At 42.6% G+C, this 22,637-nt stretch overlaps 2 protein-coding genes across 3 annotated transcripts in view; both read left to right on the top strand.

Annotated features, from left to right (window-relative positions):
• Positions 1-3,124: 3,124 nt before the first annotated feature.
• On the top strand, positions 3,125-12,897 carry RPL27 (ribosomal protein L27). The gene is made up of 5 exons (XM_067470104.1): positions 3,125-3,222; positions 5,720-5,802; positions 9,542-9,711; positions 9,897-10,007; positions 12,811-12,897. The coding sequence occupies exons 2-5, from the start codon at positions 5,722-5,724 to the stop codon at positions 12,857-12,859; spliced, it is 411 nt and encodes a 136-aa protein (XP_067326205.1). The 5' UTR covers positions 3,125-3,222; positions 5,720-5,721; the 3' UTR covers positions 12,860-12,897.
• Positions 12,898-16,105: 3,208 nt separating this feature from the next.
• The window catches only part of IFI35 (interferon induced protein 35), a 29,940-nt gene continuing 23,408 nt past the window's right edge, over positions 16,106-22,637 (top strand). Inside the window, exons 1-2 of one of the 2 annotated variants that reach the window (XM_067470102.1) lie at positions 16,106-16,206; positions 20,148-20,175. In XM_067470102.1, coding sequence (XP_067326203.1) covers positions 20,158-20,175 — 18 coding nt within the window. In that variant the 5' untranslated portion in view covers positions 16,106-16,206; positions 20,148-20,157. The remainder of the gene's footprint in view (positions 16,207-20,147; positions 20,176-22,637) is intronic. The other variant, XM_067470103.1, reaches the window with a different exon arrangement.

The raw sequence follows: 22,637 nt of genomic DNA, 5'->3' as shown, positions 1-22,637 counted from the left end.
TCAGACTCAGCCCCCCCCCCGAAACTCAGCCCCCCCCGAAACCCCCCCTGAAAATTTTTTAGCCCCCCCCCCCCCCCCCGAAACGAAATCCTGGCTACGGGCCTGCCCTGAGGCCATCTGCTTCTCTGTCCCTAGAATTCAACAAAAAAGCTCCTGTTTTGTAGCAGGTTTCCTATGAGGTGGATGAGGTGGTAGTCCTTTGTGATATTATACATTTTTCTCAGGAGGAGGTGGTGGTTCACAGTATTATAGGCTGCTGACAGGTCTATGAAGACAGCTCCTGTGATCTGCTGCCTTTCAAAGCCATCTTCTATGTGCTGAGTCAGGTTCAGCACTTGCGATGTGCAGCTTTTCCCTTTCCTGAAGCCAGCTTGAGTGAAGGATGTACCTTGGGTTGTTAGATGTCTTGTGTCCAAATTTGGTGTCAATATGCCTAGTGTTTTTTGAATTTTGTTAATCCCACAAACGAACTTTACATTTTTATTTATATACTAGCTGTCCCCTGCTACGCGTTGCTGTGGCCCAGTCTCGTGAGCTGGAAAAGAAAGTAATGGTTTCTAATCTATGTAATTTCTTTATGCTTGTAGGTAAACAATATTTCTTCTTGTTTCTTTGTCAGTGATGATGTGGAGAGTGTCTGGTTTGCCTGCTCTGGAATATGCTGTCCTTCTTCAGGGTTCCCTTTCAAATCTATGATACTATATCTGTGTGTGTGTGAATCATATATATCTGTCTATATCTATGACTAGATGGCTCTTTGTCAGGAGGGCTTTGATTAGATTTTCTTGCCCTGGTGAAGGGAGTTGGACTGGGTGGCCTTAAGTATTTTCTGTTGGTCATGAGGGTTCTGTGTGGGAAGTTTGCCCCAATTCTGCCGTTCAAAACGCCCTTTGATTGTAGGTGACCTATAAATTCCAGTAACTACAACTTCCAAATGTCAAGGTCTATTTTCCCCAAACTCCATCTGTGTTCATATTTGGGCATATGGAATATTCGTGCCAAGTTTGATCCAGATCCATCATTGTTTGAGTCCACAGTGCTCTCTAGATGTAGGTGAACTACAAATCCAAAACTCAAGGTCAACGCCCACCAAACCCTTCTAGTTTTTTCTCTTGGTCAGGGGAGTTCTGTGTGCCAAGTTTGGTTGAATTCCATAGTTGGTGGAGTTCAGAATGCTCTTTGCATTACTATAAATGAACTATAAATCCCAACAACTACAACTCCCAAATGACAAAATCATAATTTTTGAGTGATGGTCACTCCTTGTGTTGTGAGACGTTTCGTTGCCAAATTTGGTGTGATTTCGTTCATTGGTTCTTTTGTTTTTAAGGAACTCATCATTTTATATTATATATTCTAATAACAGAGCATATATATATATATATATATATATATCATCCAGTCCAACTCCCTTCACCAGGGCAAGAAAACATAATCAAATACTGTTTACCCAGCATTATATATATATATATATATATATATATATGTATATGTATATGTATATGTATATGTATATATATGCTCTGATATATATATATGTATGTATGTATGTATGTATGTATGTATGTATAGGTAAAGGTTGTCCCCTGACATTAAGTCCAGTCATGTCTGACTCTGGGGTGTGGTGCTCATCTACATTTCTAAGCCGAAGAGCCGGCGTTGTCCATAGACACCTCCAAGGTCATGTGGCCGGCATGACTGCATGGAGCGCCATTATTCTAATAACAGAACATATATATAAAAAGAAGAAGATCTACAGAAGAAGATCTACAAGCCACTCTCAACACCTTTGCAGAAGCATACACAAAGCTTGGCCTGTCACTGAACATCGAGAAAACCAAAGTGCTGTTCCAGCAGTCACCAGCCGCCCCCTCTCCAATGCCAGAGATACAGCTTAATGGTGTCACATTAGAAAATGTCGACCATTTCCGCTACCTTGGCAGCCACCTCTCCACCAAAGTCAACATCGACGCCGAAATACAACACCGCCTGAGCTCTGCAAGTGCAGCATTTTCCCGAATGAAGCAGAGAGTGTTTGAGGACCGGGACATCCGTAAGGATACTAAGGTGCTTGTCTATAAAGCTATTGTCCTCCCAACCCTGCTCTATGCCTGTGAGACGTGGACTGTCTACAGACGTCACATGCAGCTCCTGGAACGATTCCATCAGCGCTGCCTCCGGAAAATCCTGCAAATCTCCTGGGAAGACAAGCGGACAAACGTCAGCGTGCTGGAGGAAGCAAAGACCACCAGCATTGAAGCAATGGTCCTCCAACATCAACTCCGCTGGACAGGCCACGTTGTCCGGATGCCTGACCACCGTCTCCCAAAGCAGTTGCTCTACTCCGAACTCAAGAATGGAAAACGGAATGTTGGTGGACAGGAAAAGAGATTCAAAGATGGGCTCAAAGCCAACCTTAAAAACTCTGGCATTGACACTGAGAACTGGGAGGCCCTGGCCCTTGAGCGCTCCAGCTGGAGGTCAGCTGTGACCAGCAGTGCTGCAGAATTCGAGGAGGCACGAGTGGAGGGTGAAAGAGAGAAACGTGCCAGGAGGAAGGCGCGTCAAGCCAACCCCGACCGGGACCGCCTTCCACCTGGAAACCAATGCCCTCACTGCGGAAGAAGATGCAGAGCAAGAATAGGGCTACACAGCCACATGCGGACCCACAAGGAAACCCATGATGGAAGACCATCTTACTCGTCCAACGAGGGATCGCCTAAGTAAGTAAGATATATATATATATATATATATATATATATATATATATAAAATGCTGGGTAAACAGTGTGTGTGTGTGTGTGTGTGTGTGTGTATAATGCTGGGTATATGCTCTGTTATTAGAATATATATATGCTCTGTTATTAGAATATAGAATAATATTAGATAGTACAGGAGACAAGGTGGAACTGTCCCCTGGGCCCGTTAATGGCAAATAACAGCAGAAATCTGAGTGGAAAAAAGGAGTACCCCACTCCCACCCCTATCCACGGATTCAACATCCACAACTCCATCAATGAAAAAGTTTCATTTAAGAATTTAAAAAAAGGAAAAACTAAAGCGAACTCGGAAGCCCGACATATGTTTCGACGTTTACTTTGCATAAGTTTGTGTTCCATTGCTGGCGCATGCGCACATAGATCCGGAGGGCTGGGTGAAAGGTGGGCGGAAGTGGCTGGCCTTTCCTTTTCCGTCTCGGACGCCATCGGCTCGACGATTTCGGTAGGTTTCCAAAAACGAAAAGAGGGGCTGGTATCCGTTGCCATCCTCTCCGGCGGAGAGGGGAATTCGGTTGGCGGGGTGGCAGGAGGGAAAGTGGGGCTCCGCTCCGCCAAGGCGGGAGGTTTTGGGGGTGAAACTGAGGTCGGAGGGCTCCACACGGGCCCGGTTTTTCGGTTTGCTCTTCTTTCTGCCTTGATCCTGGGAAAAAGGAGACCGCGCTCAGCCACAGAGCAAACCTTCCCTGTGGCCTGTTTTGTGTCAAGTCAAGATAACGCCTTGTGTGCTTCTTCAGCACCAAGTGCAGAAACAGCGTGACCATTCATCCCTTCGGTCTGTCTTCTACTTCCTTTGGCCTTCTTACAGTTCTTTCCAGATTGGTTTTTCCTAGTTAGTTTTGGTGGTTAACTCTAGTCAGGCTGAGAAAGAGTGACTGGGCCCAGATCCAGCAGTATATTTTGTGTCTCTGGGGCTGGATATATATTGTCATCTTCTATCTTCAATCTATATAAATAAAAATGTAATGTTCGTTTGTGGGATTAATATAACCCCAAAACCACTGAATGAATTGACACCAAATTTGGACACAAGACATCTAACAACCTAATCTATGTCCTTCACTAAAAAAAATTGATTTTGTCATTTGGGAGTTGTAGTTGCAGGGATTTATAGTTCACCTACAATCAAAGAACATTCTGAACCCCACCAATGATGGAATTGAACCAAACTTGGCAGCTCTCCCATGATCAACAGAAAATACTGGAAGGGTTTGGTGGGCAGTGTCCTTTGGTTTTGGAGTTGTAGTTCACCTACATCCAGAGATCACTGTGGACTCAAACAGTGATGGATCTGGACCAAACTCTACACGAATTATTCAATATGTCCAAATGTGATCACTGGTGGAGTTTGGGGAAAATAGAATATTGACATTTGGGAGTTGTAGTTGCTGGGATTTATAGTTCACCTATACAATAAAAGAGCATTCTGAACTCCACCAATGATGGAATTGAACCAGTCATGGCATACAGGACTTCCATGACCTACAGAACACACTGGAAGGGTTTGGTGGGCATTGACCTTGAGTTTGGAAGTTGTAGTTCACCTACATCCAGAGAACACTGTGGACTCAAACAATGATGGATCTGGACCAGACTTGGCACAAATATTCCATATGCCCAAATATGAATACAGATTGAGTTTGGGGAAAATAGACCTTGACATTTGGGAGTTGTAGTTACTGGGATTTATAGTTCACCTACAATCAAAGAGCATTCTGAACCACACGAATGATAGAATTGGGGCAAACTTCCCACACAGAACCCCTATGACCAATCGAAAATACTTAAGGCCATCCAGTCCAACTCCCTTCACCAGGGCAAGAAAAGGTAATCAAAGCCCTCCTGACAAAGAGCCATATTTTATCATCCTTGTGGGAAGCTTCTCTCATGTCCCCGCATGAGGAGCTGGAGCTAATAGAGGGAGCTCATCCGCCTCTCCCCGGATTTGAACCTGCGACCTGTGGTCTTCAGTCCTGCCGGCACAGTGCTTTAACCCATTGCGCCACCGGGGGCTCCTGGCATAGATATAGATAGATATACACACCTATATATGTATATGGCAGATATAGTATCATAGATTTGAAAGGAACCCCTAAAGAAGGACAATGATATGCTGCATGTTCCAGAGTAGGCAAACCAGACAACCTCCACATCAACACTGACAAAGAAACAGCAAGAAATGCTGTTTACCCACAAGCATAAAGACATTACATATATTAGAAACCAACACTTCCTCATTACTTTATTTTCCAGATCACCAGACTGGGCCACAGCAACGCGTGGCAGGGGACAGCTATTCTATATAAATAAAAATGTAATGTTAGTTTGTGGGATTAACAGAACTCAAAAACCACTGGACAAATTGACACCAAATTTGGACACAAGACACCTAACAACCCAATGTATGTCCTCAACAAGTGGTCATCAGTCATAAAAAAATCAAAAAACAAAGCAGAAGAGACTTTAAGGGCCAAAAAACAAAAAATACAACACACACACACTAGCTGTCCCCTGCGACGCGTTGCTGTGGCCCAGTCTGGTGATCTGGAAAATAAAGTAATCTAAAAGGGAGATGAAAATTCTATTCTGGGACGATGTATATACCAATTTAAGGTTAACCAAACTACATTTTAGAATTAAGGTGATGTGACACCATTTTAATAGCTAATATTGTGGAATCATAGAAGTTGTAGTTTAGTGAGGCGCCAGCATTATCTGGCAGAGAAGCATGGAGGGCTTTGGTAACAACTCCCAGAATTCAATAGCATTGAGCAGTTTGAGTGGTATCAATATGCATTAATTCTATAGTGTAGATGCAACCCAAATGTAGCTGCGTTGATTCATTGAGAGTGCAAGTATGTTGAACTTTTCTCGTAGTATTTGGGGATGAACAATTGTGTGTATGGTCCATTCCTCATTTTTTTCTTTCCTTTTCTTTTCAGAGATGGGCAAGTTTATGAAACCTGGGAAGGTGGTCCTTGTGCTGGCAGGACGTTACTCAGGTCGCAAAGCTGTTATTGTTAAGGTGAGATAGGTGGACCTCGTGGGTGAGATATATTTGGAGCAATAAGGGAAAATATTTCTCAGAAGTATTGGTAGAAAAAAAAGTCTTCACGGCCTTTTAACCCAACCTAATTACAGGCCTTATGATTCCACCTTTAACTGGCATGATCGCATCCTATGGAGTCTTGAGATTTGCAGTTCAATGAGAGCAATTTAGAATTTTAAGACAGAGGAACTTTGGACCCCTTCTACACTGCTATATAAAAATCCAGAGTATCTGCTTTGAACTGGATTATATGGTAGTGTAGACTCACATAATCAAACTACAAGAAAGGAGATTCCATCTGAACATGAGGAAGAACTTGCTGACTGTAAGAGACGTTCAGCAGTGGAACTCTGCCCCGGAGTGTGGTGGAGGCTCCTTCTTTGGAGGTTTTTAAACAGAGGCTAGATGGCCATCTGTCAGGGTGCTTTGAATGCATTATTCCTGCTTCTTGGCAGGGGGTTGGACTGGATGACCCTTGAGGTCTCTTCCAACTCTATGATTCTATGATTCTAATCCAGTTCAAAGATGAAAGTGTGAATTATCTGCTTTGATAATCTGGATTATATGGCAGCGTAGAACAGACCTGAGTGTCCCACTAGGCTACAGACCCCAGAATTCCATTGCATGTAGCTCCTCCATCCATTTATATCCCAGGCAGCTTACAAAAAAATACATTACTTAAAAAATCAAGATTAAAACAGTATAGCATGATAAAAGACATGTTTGTTGTTGAAGGCTTTTGTGGCAGGAATCACGGTTGTGAGTTTTTTGGGCCGTATGGCTATGTTCCAGTAGCATTCTCTCCTGACGTTTTGCCTGCATCTGCGGCAAGCATCATCAGAGGTTTGTTCAGAGATCTGAACAAACCTCTGAGGATGCCAGTCACAAAATCAGGTGAAATGTCAGGAGAGAATGCTACTGCATCATGGCCATACGGCCCGAAAAACTGAAAACCCAAATACATGTTTGTTAAAGTTAGATTACAATTGGGGGGGGGGGGTTTGTGACCTATCACCAAAGGACTGCAAAGGAGCCAGTTGAACTGTCCTAAGTAGAGAGTTCTAAAAATATGGGAGCAACCACAGAGAAGGCCTCCCACATTCCCACCAACTGTTGCCTGTGAACATGGTGCAAGAAGAGGAACGTTTTCCCTTATGGATCTTAGAATTTAGAAATTATAGTCCTTCAGGTAACCTGGGCCTGATCTGTAAAGGACCAATACCAGCACTTTGAATTGGGCTTGAAACTAGATGAACAGATAGTGTAGCTGGTGGGAAAAGGAAGTTGTGTATTCCCTTTAGTAATCTGGCTGCAACTCTTTGACCCAGTTGAAGTTTCCAAACACTCGTTAATTGCAGCCACATATAGAGTGATCCAGTCAAGATGCAACTGAGGCATGTGTCACTGCAGCCAAATCGGACGTCCCAAGGAATGTGTGCAAATGGCACACTAGCTTTAACTGCAAGTGCCACCCATAGAAACCTGAGCATCCATGGTCATGGCTGCATCCAGGAGTAAATCCAGTCCAAACCTGCATCTTCAGGGAGAGTAACTTATTTTAAGTTTACATAGCTAAAGAGAGTTTTAACTGCTATAACTTACGTCAAGAGTTTAATTTCTTTTTTTCTCAGATATAACTACACTATGTAACAAAATTTGGAAAATGTTCTTTTCCTGGTTTGAAAGTGTTATTTCTGTTTAATTGTGCGGTACTTACATTGAAAGTTGTTGTTATACTCCAAGAACTTTGTTTTTGTGGCTGTCACACACTGTTGGATTGGTTGAGACTTAGTGACATTTTCATTGAAAAACTATAGCAAAATGTGCTGCAGGATGTCCCACAAAAACAAAGTTTTTTGCAGTTTAGTAACCCTGGTGGCGCAGTGGGTTAAAGCACTGAGCTGCTGAACTTGTTGACCGAAAGGTTGCAGGTTCGAATCTGGGGAGCGGCGTGAGCTCCTGCTGTCAGCCCCAGCTTCTGCCAACCTAGCAGATCGAAAACATGCAAATGTGAGTAGATCAATAGGTACCACTCCTGTGGGAAGGTAACAGCGCTCCATGCAGTCATGCCGGCCAGATGACCTTGGAGATGTCTACGGACAACGCTGGCTCTTTGTTTTAGAAATGGAGATGAGCAGCAATCCCCGGAGTCGGGCACGGCTGGACATAATGTCAGGGGAAAACCTTTACCTTAACCCTTTTCCATGTTTTTATAATAGAACCAATCAGGAAATAATATTTATAACCTAGGAACAAAAATTGTGTTACATAGTGTTATCGTTAATTCACACGCTCTCTGAACTCGTTATAATTTCAATTCCCAGATGATTTAGTACACCTGTTAGAGCATTTTATATCACTTAAGTATATGTGCAAGTTTCTGGATACAGGCAACAAATTCACATTTTGTCTGTCTCTTATTAGTGTTTGATTGGGAAGCAAGAGATTTTACAAAATAGAAACAAGCTTAGTATATGTTCATTTACTAGTCCGTTTCTCTGGGCTTTAGGATTTATCAATGCTTGTCTCCTTTGAAGAAGAGTGAGAGATTTGTGGCCTATACTTAGCCCACCTTGTACGATTTATTGCGATACAGCAGCACAAAGAAGTGTGGATAAGTAGATATATATACGCACAGACATGCACACATTTCCTCAACATTTCTACTTGAACTTTAAACAGAAGCACTTATTTTAGAAAGGATTGTTATCATCTGCAAATCATCTTGCGCTATGCTACTCTGCTGCTGAGTATGCATGCCCAGTGTGGAACACATCTCACCACACTAAAACAGTAGATGTGGCTCTTAATGAGACATGCCGCATTATCACAGGGTGTCTGCGCCCCACACCACTGGAGAAATTACACTGCTTAGCCGGTATTGCACCACCTGACATCCGCCGGGAAGTAGCAGCCAATAGTGAAAGGACCAAGGCAGAGACATCTCCAGCCCATCCCTTGTTTGGGTATCAGCCAGCACGTCAACGACTTAAATCAAGACATAGTTTTCTTAGATCTACAGAGACACTCGCTGGAACACCCCAGCAAGCGAGAGTCCAAAAGTGGCAGGCCCAAACCCAGCACCTCAATTAATGGGTGATACCAGATGAGAGACTCCCCCCTGGGCACTCAGAAGACTGGGCGACTTGGAAGGCGCTGAACAGACTGCGCTCTGGCACCACGAGATGCAGAGCCAATCTTAAGAAATGGGGCTACAGGGTGGAATCCTCAGCATGCGAGTGCGGAGAAGAACAAACCACTGACCACCTGCTGCAATGCACCCTGAGCCCTGCCACATGCACGATGGAGGACCTTCTTGCGGCAACCCCAGAGGCACTCCAAGTGGCCAGATACTGGTCAAAGGACATTTAACCAAATACCAAATTTGCAAAATCTGTGTGGTTCCCCCCCCCCCCCTTTTCCCCCTTTTTCTTTTTAATCTCTGTGTTTGTTTTGCTCTGTTAGAATTGTAATACAATGGTTGCTGATGACACGATAAATAAATAAATAAATCTGCAAATATTTATATACCACTTTATGTTCAAAACATTCAAATGCAAATACTGTTGCGGTTCTGTTTTCCTATAAGTAATATATTACTCTCTGGTTGAATTTGACTGCAAACCTGCATTTGAAAGACCACCAGTATATGTATTACTTTGTTATTCCAAGCCATTTGAGATTTCTTATCTTTTTAATGGATTTCTTATTACAGAATATTGACGATGGTACGTCCGACCGTCCATACAGCCATGCCCTGGTGGCCGGCATCGACCGCTACCCTCGCAAAGTGACAGCCAGCATGGGCAAGAAGAAGATTGCCAAACGGTCGAAGATTAAATCCTTCGTGAAAGTCTACAATTACAACCACTTGATGCCAACCAGGTAAATGAGAAGAATGTGAACAGAAGAGACACCTCACTTCCTTCAATATAAGAAACCTATGACTTTAATGCATCCCATCCAGCTGTGCTTTTGATCCTAGCTGTCAGTGGCTAGGAAAATAGGCAAGAAGACAGAAATGCATCCATGTTTATAACTTTTCTACTGCTTCTTTTGTCTTTGTCCAGATACTCCGTTGACATCCCCCTGGACAAAACCATTGTCAACAAGGATGTATTTCGGGACCCTGCGCTGAAACGTAAGGCACGGCGAGAGGCCAAAGTGAAATTTGAGGAAAGGTGAGTTGGAGGAGGCGGTGCCTCTATTATTGGGAATTTTTGACTGTGCTTATTTAGAGCTATATTTGTGTCTGAGCAAATTTAGGAGATAGTCACATCACACTTTGAGTTGGCATCCCACTGAATCCTGTGGCTGCCTCCTGTCGAATTCTTGGATATTTAGTTTAATGAAAATTGAGATCTCTCTGGCTGATAATTTAAAAGGCCCCTCCTTAAACTGCAAATCTGAGGATTCAGCAGGAAGCAGCCATAGACTCCAAAATGGGATACCTACTCTCAACAGTGAAGCTAAGTGGATTTTGAACCATTTAAATCCTTAGGGCAGGCATGGTCAAACTTCAGTCTTCTGGGTGTTTTTGACTTCAACTTCCATAATTCCTGACAACCTATGCTGTTAGGAATTGTGAGAGTTGAAGTCCAAAACACCCGGAAGACCAAAGTTTGCCCATGCCTGCCTTAGAGCCTAGATTTCCCTAATATAAGCTAAGCATGCAACTCTAGTAAGGAGCTTTTCTTTCTGTTACTTGAGAGAATAGGCTGTCCAAATAACATTGTGGTTAGTTTTTGTTATTTTTCTTTTTTAATGTGTTTGGGCCTCTTGGTAGAATGAATGGGCTTAGTATTTTTATTTATTTATTTATGACATTTATATGCCGCCCTTCTCACCCCGAAGGGGACTCAGCGGCTTTCAATATATCTTATTTATTAGCATAGTACAATATCAGTTTTAAATATTGCTATATTGTACTAAACCAATTATATTGTAATGTTATTAGTAATATTACATGTAATATAAATATATATTTATATTATTAATAATTATATTGCATTACATTATAATATTATAAATATTATATGTATATACAATATATTATTATATTATATTATATTATATTATATTATATTATATTATATTATATTATATTATTAGAATAGCACAGGAGACAAGGTGGAACTGTCCCCTGGCTCCCCCTCTCTTCACTCTTTCCCAGAGCGGCATTTGGTGCTGGGCCGGAGGGGTCTCCAGCTGATGGAATAGTAATATGCTTAAATGCAATTATAATGTTAATGTTATTGATGCTGGTTGTTAACTGATCTGTTGTTATGTGCTGTGCTCATTTATATTTTTATATCAAGTGCTAAGTCAGGGGCTCTTAAACCTTTTTTGTTCCACCGACGTTGCCAGTCAGGTGAAAACCACAACATCCCTCAGATTGTAGTGGTTGATAGTTTTATGGCACTCAACATCAGCGTGGCTTAAATTTAATTTCGGGACTATTCAAAATTACATTTTATAACTGTCTTACAATTTAATACTTTTCGAATCCGTAAGATAGGGTGAGCTCCCGTCTGTCAGCTCCAACTTCCCATGCGGGGACATGAGAGAAGCCTCCCACAGGATGGTAACACATCCGGGTGTCCCCTGGGCAACGTTTTTGCAGACGGCCAATTCTCTCACACCAGGAGCGATTTGCAGTTTCTCAATTCACTTCTGACATGATTTTCAAAAATATAACACTTGATAACTTAACACTGCACCATCTGTTCAAATGGTAATGTTCGGCAATTATTTAGAAATTGGAGTGATGTGATATAAAATGAATACTGATGTAATTTATTGCATATATTCATAAGTGAAGGAAACGCTCGATTTCAGTTAAAGTTTAGAGACAATAAAGGTAATAATGGGTTGTTTTAGGTTTTTAGGGCTATATGGCCATGTTCTAGAAGCATTCTCTCCTGATGTTTCGCCTGCATCTATGGCAAGCATCCTCAGAAGTTGTGAGGTCCTTGCCATAGATGCAGGCGAAACATCAGGAGAGAATGCTTCTAGAAGATGGCCTTATAGCCCAAAAAACCTACAACAACCCAGTGATTCCAGCCATGAAAGCCTTCGACAATACAATAAAGGAAACAAGTTGATTATTTTTTTTTTCTAATTAAAGCTGATGGGCTCCATAAAATTTTCCCACTGATCCCTGGTTAAGAAACCCCTGTACTAAGTGCATTGTAATCCAGTTAATGTTAAGTCATAATGTATTGTCGAAGGCTTTCATGGCCGGAATCACTGGGTTGTTCTAAGTTTTTTCGGGCTGTATTGCCATGGTCTAGAGGCATTCTCTCCTGACGTTTCGCCTGCATCTATGGCAAGCATCCTCAGAGGTACCTCTACCTCTGAGGATGCTTTTATCTATCCCACTACCTCTGAGGATGCTTGCCATAGATGCAGGCGAAACGTCAGGAGAGAATGCCTCTAGACCATGGCCATATAGCCCGAAAAAACCTACAACAACTTAAGTCATAGTGGTTATGATAATGTATTTCTGTTATGTAAAGTATTGTAGCTATGAGAAAAGAACTATGTCGTATGTAAGTTAACAAAGGTCCCTTCTACACTGCCAAAGAATCCAGATTATCAAAACAGTTAATTCACATTGTCTGCTCTAAACTGCCATATAATCCAATTCAAAGAAGATAATCTGGATTTTATATGGCAGTGTAGAAGGGGCATGCTTATCCTGAAGGCCCCATCTACACTGCCATAGAAAATCCAGATTATCCGCTTTGAACTGAATTATATGGCAGTGTGGATTCATATAATCCAGTTCAAAGCAGATAATGTGGATTGTCTGCTTTGGTAATCTGGATTATATGACAGTGTTGAAGGGTCTAAAAGTAACTGCACACACTTCACTTGCAGCTGATAAAATGAATATGTTTGATGTCATGGATGATCATTTTGTGTTAACGTTTCCTTATATAATTACAGAACTTTTAATGAGACGTATTTATTCCCTTTCAGATACAAGACAGGCAAGAACAAGTGGTTTTTCCAGAAGCTCAGATTTTAAATTGGATGTTGCTGCACCAATAAATGTTGAAAATCCCCTTTCTCTGACTCTTATTGTAAAATTCCCTTTTTGGGGGCTCATTGAGAAGGTGTGGGTGAGAAATGGAGAAATATATACAATGGAATACTATAGTAATGAAACTCCTTAATGTTTTGTAGTAGATTCCCCATAACGGCCAGGTTGATTCCTGGAATAATTTTGTTTTAATCCATAGGCTTAAACACAGAATCCAGTGGGGGAAATGCCTATAGAACAGTGTGCTTTCTGGCGCTCATGTGCAGATTGTGCCACTGAAGTGTCACCATCTCAAACTTAAAAATAAGGACTACAGTGGCCTTAGGGTGACTAAAAAACCTCTTAAATATTGGCATAGTTTCTCCACATAGATGTGAGTCAGCACAAGGAAACAAACCCTTCCACACAGGCATATAATTAAGAATATCAAGGCAGAAAATGCCATAATATCTGCTTTCAACTGGGTTATCTGAGTCCACATTGCCATATATTCCAATTCAAAGCCGAAAATGTGGGATTTTATTGAGCTGTTTGGAGGGAGCCAAAGAGACGTGTTAGTGTGAGCTTTCTCTCTGCTTCTTAATTCCCCTCTTGGAAATCTTTAGGATTATATGAGAGATACTTTAGGAACTTTATAGAGTCAAATCGTTATTGAAGACAACATTTTAACAGGAAGGTACCTGAGAAGAGGCAGCTTTTGGTTCCATTCCTCCTGCAAAAAATAAACATCCATATTTGCTATATTTGTCAAAATAAAAGGCCTTTTTTTTGCTGTTTAATAAACTTTTCCATGTTTTTATGTTAGACCCAATTAGGAAATTACATTGATAACCCAGGAACAAAAACTATGTAGTGTTACGTAGAGTCCCGCTGGCACAGTGGGTTAAAGCACTGAGCTGCTGATCTTGTTGACCTAAAGGTCGCAGGTTCAAATCCGGGGAGCGGCGTAAGCTCCCGCTGTCAGCCCCAGCTTCTGCCAACGTAGCAGTTTGAAAACATGCAAATGTGAGTAGATAAATAGGTACCGCTCTGGCGGAAAGGTAACTGCGCTCCATGCAGTCATGCCAGACACATGACCTTGGAGGTGACTATGGACAATGCCGGTTCTTGGGCTTAGAAATGGAGATGAGCACCACACCCCAGAGTCAGACATGACTGGACTTAATATCAGGGGACAACCTTTACCTTACACTGCCATACAATCCAGTTCAAAGTAAATAACCGGGACTGGTGCAGCTGGCTGGGAGTCAGCTGCATTAAGATCACTACTGACCAAAAGGTCATAAGTTTAAAGCCGGCCCGGGTCGGAGGGAGTGTCCGATTAATTTGTGTAGTTTGCTGTCAACCTTTGCAGCCCGAAAGACACGTGTATCTGTCAAGTAGGAAATTTAGGTACCGCCAACACGGGGAGGCTAATTTACGATGCCATAAAAATCTCCAGCAAGCCTGCAACGAATGAGGAAGTACTTCATCAGTGTCACAAATGGATGGCGAAGCAACAGCTCCCCTGGTGGCCACAATACCCTCATGAAAAATTTACGATGCCATAAAAATTTCCAGCAAGCCTGCAAAGAATGAGGAAGTACTTCATCAGTGTCACAAATGGATGGTGAAGCAACAGCTCCCCTGGTGGCCAGAATACCCTCATGAAACAGTTGGAATATTAAATTGCCTCTGTGTCTGTCTATATATGTTATGTGTTTATGGCATTGAATGTTTGCCATGTATATGTACATTGTAATCCACCCTAAGTCCCCTGCAGGGTGAGAAGGGCAGAATATCAATACTGTAAATAAATAAATAGTGTGGATTATCATCTTTTATTTATTATTTTTGGTATTTGTACCCCATCACGTCTCTGCCCCCGGAGAGGGACTCAGGACGGCTTACAATAGGCACTGATACAATGCCACTACATAACAATTACAATAATAAAACCACAAACATAAATCATAATTAAAACAATACAGCTTAGAAATGGAGATGAGCACCACACCCCAGAGTTAGACACGACTGGACTTAATGTCAGGGGAAAACCTTCACCTTAAGTTGGCAGAAGCTGGGGCTAACAGCGGAAGCTCACACCACACCCCAGATTCGAACCTGCGACTTTTCGGTCAGCAAGTTAGGCAGCTCAGTGCTTTAACCTACTGCGCCACTGGGGCTCTACATAACACTACATGGTTTTTGTTCCTGGGTTATCAATTGTCATTTCCTAATTGGGTCTATCATAAAAAAAATGGAAAAGTTAATTAAACAGAAAAAAAGTTTATTAAACAGCAAAAACACTGCCAACCTAGCAGTTCAAAAACATGCAAAAAATATACTGTTGTGAGAGAATTGGCCGTCTGCAAGGACGTTGCCCAGGGCCGCCCTGATGATTTTTGTTTTATCATCCTTGTGGGAGGCTTCTCTCATGTCCCTGCATGAGGAGCTGGAGCTGATAGAGGGAGCTCAACCGCCTCTCCTCGGATTTGAACCTGCGACCTGTCGGTCTTCAGTCCTGCCAGCACAGGGCTTTAACCCACTGCGCCACCGCAAATGTAAGTGGATTAATATGTACTGCTGTGGCGGGAAGATCATGCCAGTCACTTGACCTTGGAGGTGTCTACGGACAACGCCGGCTCTTCGCCTTAGAATTGGAGATGACACCAGTCCTCAGATTTGGACACAACTGGACTTCATGTCAGGGGAAAACCTTTACCTTTAAGTGTTACTCCCACAATGGACAATCCAAGGCTCTTTCACACAGCTATATAATCCAGAATAGGGCTCTATATGCTTTGAACTAGGTTATCTGAGTCCACACTGCCATATATTCCAGTTCAAAGCAGATAATGTGGGATTTCATTCAGTTGTGTGGAAAGGGCCCCTGATTCTTTGACTTTGGAAATGTGTGATGCCAAAGCCACAAAAGCTTACGCTTCACCCTAGAATGGATTTCAGGTGCATCTACACTGTAGAATTAATGCAGTTTGAGACCACTTCAAATGGTCTAAAATCCTGGGATGTGTACTTTGGTACTCTTTGGCAGACCAAAGACCTTATTAAATGGCAACTCCAGTAGTTCCATAGCATTGAGCCAGGGCAGTTAAAGCAGTGTCAAGCTGCATTCATTCTGTATGGTAGATGCAGAAATCTCTGGTTTCCAATTTGATCCGTTGGAAAATTCGGATTAAAACAAGGGTGTGGGTGGAGAATATATAGGGTCATCGTCTGACCAGGAAGAAGGGCGTGATCTAGGGAGGAGCAAACAGGAAACAGGCAAACAAAGTGGGAATCGAAAGTAAAAGCGAATCAGGAGACCAGACTGCAAGAAGCGAAAGAAGGAGGTAAGTGCAAATTACACCTTCACCCCATTCCTCCTTATAGTAGTACCTTTAACAGAAAACCAATTTGCCTCCACCGAGTAGATGATCTTAAAGGACCCCTTGGTTTCCCTGCCTCCTCCTCATTTAGAAAAGAAAGACCACAATTGTTGAGGTTCAAATTGGTTGTGACTGTATCTACACTGTAGAAATAATGCAGTTTCATATCACTTTAATTGCCATGACTCAAGGTTATGGAGTCATGGGATTTGTAGTTTGGGGCACTTCTGATGGAAAAGGCTTTGTAAAGTGGGATTAACAGAACTCAAAAACCACTGGGGGAATTGACACCAAATTTGGACAGGATACACCTAACAACCCAATGTATGTCCTTCACTCAAAAAAATTGATTTTGTCATTTGGGAGTTGTAGTAGCTGGGATTTATAGTTCACCTACAATCAAAGAACATTTTGAACCCCACCAATGATGGAATTGAACCAAAGTTGGCACACAGTTCTCCCATGACCAACAGAAAATACTGGAAGGGTTTGGTGGGCAGTGTCCTTTGGTTTTGAAGTTGTAGTTCACCTACATCCAGAGAGCACTGTGGATTCAAACTATGAGGGATCTGGACCAAACTCTACACGAATACTCAATATGCCCAAATGTAAACACTGGTGGAGTTTGGGGAAAATAGAATCTTGACATTTGGGAGTTGTAGTTGCTGGGATTTATAGTTCACCTACAATCACAGAGCATTCTGAACTTCAGCAATGGTGGAATTGAATCAAACTTGGCACACAGAATTCTTATGACCAGCAGAAATTACTGCAAGGGTTTGGTGGACATTGACCTTGAGTTTTGGAGTTCTAGTTCACTTACATCCAGAGAGCACTGTGGACTCAAACAATGATGGATCTGGACCAAACTTGGCATGACTACTCACCCACCAACGATGGAATTGGGCCAAACCTCCCACACATAACCCCCATGTGGGCCACAGCAACGCATGGCAGGGGACTGCTAGTAGTATATATAAAATTGACTTCCATCTAGTCTTTGAAGAAGTCCAACTTGGCCAGGGTGGTCAACGCCTTGGTTACATCCAAACTAGACTGTTGCAGTGCACTCTACGTGGGGCTGCCCTTGAAGATAGCCTGGAAATTTCAACTGGTACAACGGGTGGCAGCCAGGCTCCTTACTGAAGCTAACTACAGGGAGCATACAACACCCCTATTAAGATAGCTTCATTGGCTGCCAATAAGTTGCTGGGCCAAATTCAAGGTGCAGGTCATGACCTATAAAGCCCTAAACGGTTCGGGGCCCACCTATCTTCCGCAATCGCATCTCTCTCCTTCTATGAACCGGCATGAACTCTTAAGATCTTCTGGGGAGGTCCTCCTCTCGGTCCCACCTTCGTCTCTTCTGCTGTCTCTCTTTTCTTCCTTCTCTCTTTCCTTCCCTCCCTCTTTCTCTACATTCCCCCCTTCCTTCGCTCCCCTTTTCCTTCCTTCTTTCCCTTTTTTCTTTCCTTCTCTCCTTCCTTCCTTCCCCCTTTTTCTTTCCCTCCCTCTTTCTCTCCTTTCTTCCTTCTCTACCTCTTTCTTTCCTTCTCTCTTTGCTTCCATCCTTCCTTCTACCTTTCCTTCTTTCTTTCCCTCCCTCTTTCTTTTCTTTTCTTTCTTTCTTTTTTCCCCTTCCCTCCCTCTTTCTTCCATTTTTTCTGTATTGTCATTTAGCTTTTTGGGGCTTTTTAAGTCCCTTCTCCTGTATTTTTCAGTGTTTTTATGAGTGAAGGGCATACATTGGGTTGTTAGGTGTATTGTGTCCAAATTTGGTGTCAATTCCCTCAGTGGTTTTTGAGTTCTGTTAATCCCACAAACAAACATTACATAGAATCATAGAATCAAAGAGTTGGAAGAGACCTCATGGGCCATCCAGTTTAACCCCCTGCCAAGAAGCAGGAATATTGCATTCAAATCACCCCTGACAGATGGCCATCCAGCCTCTGTTTAAAAGCTTCCAAAGAAGGAGCCGCCACCACACTTCGGGGCACAGAGTTCCACTGCTGAACAGCTCTCACAGTCAGGAAGTTCTTCCTCATGTTTATTTATATAGATTAAATTCCTCTGTTTAAAATCGTCTCGATTATCTGTATTGAATCTAGTGTAGGATTCATGACTTCGGCCACTTCCACACAGCTGTATAAAGTCCACATTGAACTGTGTTATATGGCAGTGTGGACTCAGTGTGGACAGATAATCCAGTTCAAAGCAGATAGTGTGGATTATCTGTCTTGATATTTTGGGTCTATGGCTGGGTTGAAGGGCCCAAAAGTAGAAGCGTGGCTATATCTTCAGAAAAACGGTCGGACAGAGAATGGAAAGTTTGTAAATCCCTTTTCCTGTATTTTTTTTTTTTTGGTGGGGATCGGTTTTGTCTTTGTTTTGTTATTTTTTTAATACTCCTGCTATAGTCTTGTAATAGTAGATTGTGTCATTTTTGAGTTTGATATCTATTGCTTGTATGCTTTATCTTGGTTTTTCCTCTGTTGTGCCAGCTCCACTGGCTGCCAGTTTGCTACCGGACACAATTCAAAGTGCTGGATTTAGCCTATAAAGCCCTAAACCAGTGGTTCTCAACCTGGGGTCCCCAGATATTTTTGGCCTTCAAGTCCCAGAAATCCTAACAGCTGGTAAAGTGGCAGGGATTTCTGGGAGTTGTAGGCCAAAAACATCTGGGGACCCCAGGTTGAGAACCACTGCCCTAAACAGTTCCTAGCCAGCTTACCTGTCTGAACGTATCTCTCTTTACGAACCATCCAGGACCTTAAGATTGTCTGGGGAGGCCCTGCTCTCGATCCCGCCTTCTTTGCAGGCGTGTCTGGCGGGGACAAAAGACAGGGCCTTCTCAGTGGTGGCCCCTCAGCTATGGAACTCCCTCCCTGGGGACATTAAAACAGCCCCACCCCCCTCCTGACTTTCCGGAAAAAGATAAAAACTTGGCTCTTTGAACAAGCCTTTGGAAATACATCGTAACAGATAAACATGGAACTATGAAAGAGTGAAACATGGAACAGCCTAGACAACACTACTGAAAAACGAGATTAATAGGAAGACATTGGTGATTATATGTTTTTCATGGTTTTATAATGCTGTTTTTGTATGTTTTTAATTGTATTTTATGACTATTATGCCATCAGATTGCTGCCAATTTGTAAGCTGCCTTGAATCGCCTTCGGGCTAAGAAAGGCGGGACAGAAATATTGTAAATAAATAAATTTTCAATTAATAAAAATATATTTTTAAAAAAGTATCCTCAAAGTCTCCTGTGCAACTTTCAGTTTCCTAAAGAGAGATGGCTTCCCAAACTACAAATCCCAGGATTGCATAGGATTGAGTGGCATTTAAAGTGTCAAAATGCATCAGTCCTCCAATGCAGATGAACCCAGCATGAAGTTTCCAAAATGTAAATATCAAGAGTAGCTGAAGCATTCCTTTTCAATCAGTTGTCTCCCCAGTGGCGCAGTGGGTTAAACCCTTGTGCCGGCAGGACTGAAGACAGACACGTCAGAGGTTCGAATCCGGGGAGAGCAAGGGTGAGCTCCCCCTGTCAGCTCCAGCTCCCTATGCGGGGACATGAGAGAAACCTCCCACAAGGATGGTAAAACATCAAACATCTGGGCGTCCCCTTGGCAATGTCCTTGCAGACGGCCAATTCTCTCACGCCAGAAGCGATTTGCAGTTTCTCAAATCGCTCCTGACACGAAAAAAAAAGTTGTCACCACTGGCATATTAAGTATCAAAAGTCCCTTCTACACTGCCATGTAAAATCCAGATCATCTGCTTTAAACTGGATTATATGGCAGTGTAGACTCGTATAATCCAGTTCAAAGCAGATCAGCTGGATTTTACTATGGCAATGTAGATGGGACCTGAGACAGCCTTTCTCTTTTCTCTTCCAGGTGCATTAGCATGACAGAGTCGGATGAGGTGAGTTCCAGTGGGCAACCAGTGGGTTCCAGCAGGCAACTGGTCTATTTGTGGTGCCTACAAACACAATGGGAGAATATGTGGTGGTTCCCAAACTTTGGTCCTCTTTATGTTTTGGACAGCAGTTCCCTAAATTCCTGACTGTATTTGGCCAAGTTGGTTGAGGATTCTGGAAGTTGAAGCCCCAAATAATCGATCGCTATATAATCCAGTTCAAAAGCAGATAATCTGGATTGTATATGGCAGTGTAGAACGGGCCCAAGGCATCCAGTTGCTTCTGATGCTGTTGGGAATAATAATAGGATTTAGAGCTTACTGTGCAAGTGCCTTAGAGCTTTTCTATTTTCTGTTTATTATTATTATTATTATTTGATACACAACAAGATTAGTACACAATAAAGTACACAGCAAACAAACTCACTATACTGGCTTTTGTATTCAATCACATGTTGGACACTTCCCTTTTTATTATTTAATATTATTTATATTATTTAATTATTTAATAATAATAATAACTATTATTATTATTTTCATTTTCATTATTATTCTTGTTATTATTATTTGAAACACAACAAGATGAGTCCACAGCAGACACTCTGCTGGCTGTTGAATTGGATCGCACGCCAGACACTTCCCAAGTGTCTGTTGTTGTTGTTCATTCGTTCAGTCGTCTCCGACTCTTCGTGACCTCATGGACCAGCCTACGCCAGAGCTCCCTGTCGGCCGTTACCACCCCCAGCTCCCTCAAGGTCAGTCCAGTCACTTCAAGGATGCCATCCATCCATCTTGCCCTTGGTCGGCCCCTCTTCCTTTTGCCTTCCACTTTCCCCAGCATGATTGTCTTCTCTAGGCTTTCCTGTCTCCTCATGATGTGGCCAAAGTACTTCAACTTTGTCTCTAGTATCTTTCCCTCCAGTGAGCAGTCGGGCTTTATTTCCTGGAGGATGGACTGTTTGGATCTTCTCGCAGTCCAAGGCACTCTCAGCACTTTCCTCCAACACCACAGCTCAAAAGCATCGATCTTCCTTCACTCAGCCTTCCCTAAGGTCCAGCTCTCACATCCGTACGTTACTACAGGGAATACCATGGCTTTGACTAGGCGGATCTTTGTTGCCAGTGTGATGTCTCTACTCTTCACTATTTTATCGAGACTGGACATTGCTCTCCTCCCAAGAAGTAAGCGTCTTCTGATTTCCTGGCTACAGTCTGCATCTGCAGTCATCTTTGCACCTAGAAATACAAAGTCTGTCACGGCCTCCACGGGTTCTCCCTCTATTTTCCAGTTGTCAATCATTCTTGTTGCCATAATCTTGGTTTTTTTGACGTTTAACTGCAACCCGGCTTTTGCGCTTTCTTCTTTCACCTTGATTAGAAGGCTCCTCAGCTCCTCCTTGCTTTCGGCCATCAGAGTGGTGTCATCTGCATATCTGAGGTTGTTAATGTTTCTTCCAGCAATTTTCACCCCAGTTTTGCATTCATCCATCCCCGCACATCGCATGATGTGTTCTGCATACAAGTTAAAAAGGTTGGGTGAGAGGATGCAGCCTTGCCGTACGCCTTTCCCAATCTTGAACCAGTCTGTTGTTCCGTGGTCAGTTCTTACTGTTGCTACTTGGTCCTTGTACAGATTCCTCAGGAGAGAGACAAGGTGGCTTGGGATGCCCATCCCACCAAGAACTTGCCACAATTTATTATGATCCACACAGTCAAAGGCTTTAGAATAGTCAATGAAGCAGAAGTAGATGTTTTTCTGAAACTCCCTGCCTTTCTCCATTATCCAGCGGATATTGGCAATCTGGTCTCTCGTTCCTCTACCTTTTCTAAACCCAGCTTGAACATCTGGCAACTCTCGTTCCATGTATTGCTGGAATCTTCCTTGCAGGATCTTGAGCATTACCTTACTGGCATGAGAAATAAGGGCCACTGTACGGAAGTTTGAGCAGTCTTTCGCATTTCCCTTTTTTGGTATGGGGATATAAGTTGATTTTTTCCAGTCTGATGGCCATTCTTGTGTTTTCCATATTTGCTGGCAAATGGCATGCATCACCTTGACAGCATCATCTTTTAAGATTTTAAACAGTTCAGCTGGGATCCCATCATCTCCTGCTGCCTTGTTGTTAGCAATGCTTCTTAAGGCCCATTCAACCTCACTCCTCAGGATGTCTGGTTCTAATTCATTCACCACACCGTCAAAGCTGTCCTCGATATTGTTATCCTTCCTATACAGATCTTCTGTATAGTCTCCTCACCTTCTCTTGATCTCTTCAGCTTCTGTTAGGTCCCTGCCATCTTTGTTTCTTATCATACCAATTTTTGCCTGAAATTTACCTCCAATGTTTCTAATTTTCTGGAAGAGGTCTCTTGTCCTTCCTATTCTGTTGTCTTTTTCCACTTCCATGCATTGCTTATTTAAAAATAGTTCCTTATCTCTTCTGGCTAACCTCTGGAATTGCGCATTTAAC

The sequence above is a fragment of the Anolis sagrei genome, chromosome 6 (genome assembly GCF_037176765.1).
Source record: "Anolis sagrei isolate rAnoSag1 chromosome 6, rAnoSag1.mat, whole genome shotgun sequence".
NCBI classification, from domain to species: domain Eukaryota; kingdom Metazoa; phylum Chordata; class Lepidosauria; order Squamata; family Dactyloidae; genus Anolis; species Anolis sagrei.
Note: the sequence above shows the minus strand (reverse complement) of the source record. Positions and strands in the feature narration are given on the sequence as shown.

What these genes read in the sequence shown, in the direction of transcription:
- RPL27 (XM_067470104.1), top strand. Translation starts at nt 5,722, where the DNA reads ATGGGCAAGTTTATGAAACCTGGGAAGGTGGTCCTTGTGCTGGCAGGA. An exon ending in GCAAAGCTGTTATTGTTAAG is followed by an intron (nt 5,803 to 9,541) that starts GTGAGATAGGTG and finishes TTCTTATTACAG; the next exon opens with AATATTGACGATGGTACGTC. An exon ending in AAAGTGAAATTTGAGGAAAG is followed by an intron (nt 10,008 to 12,810) that starts GTGAGTTGGAGG and finishes ATTCCCTTTCAG; the next exon opens with ATACAAGACAGGCAAGAACA.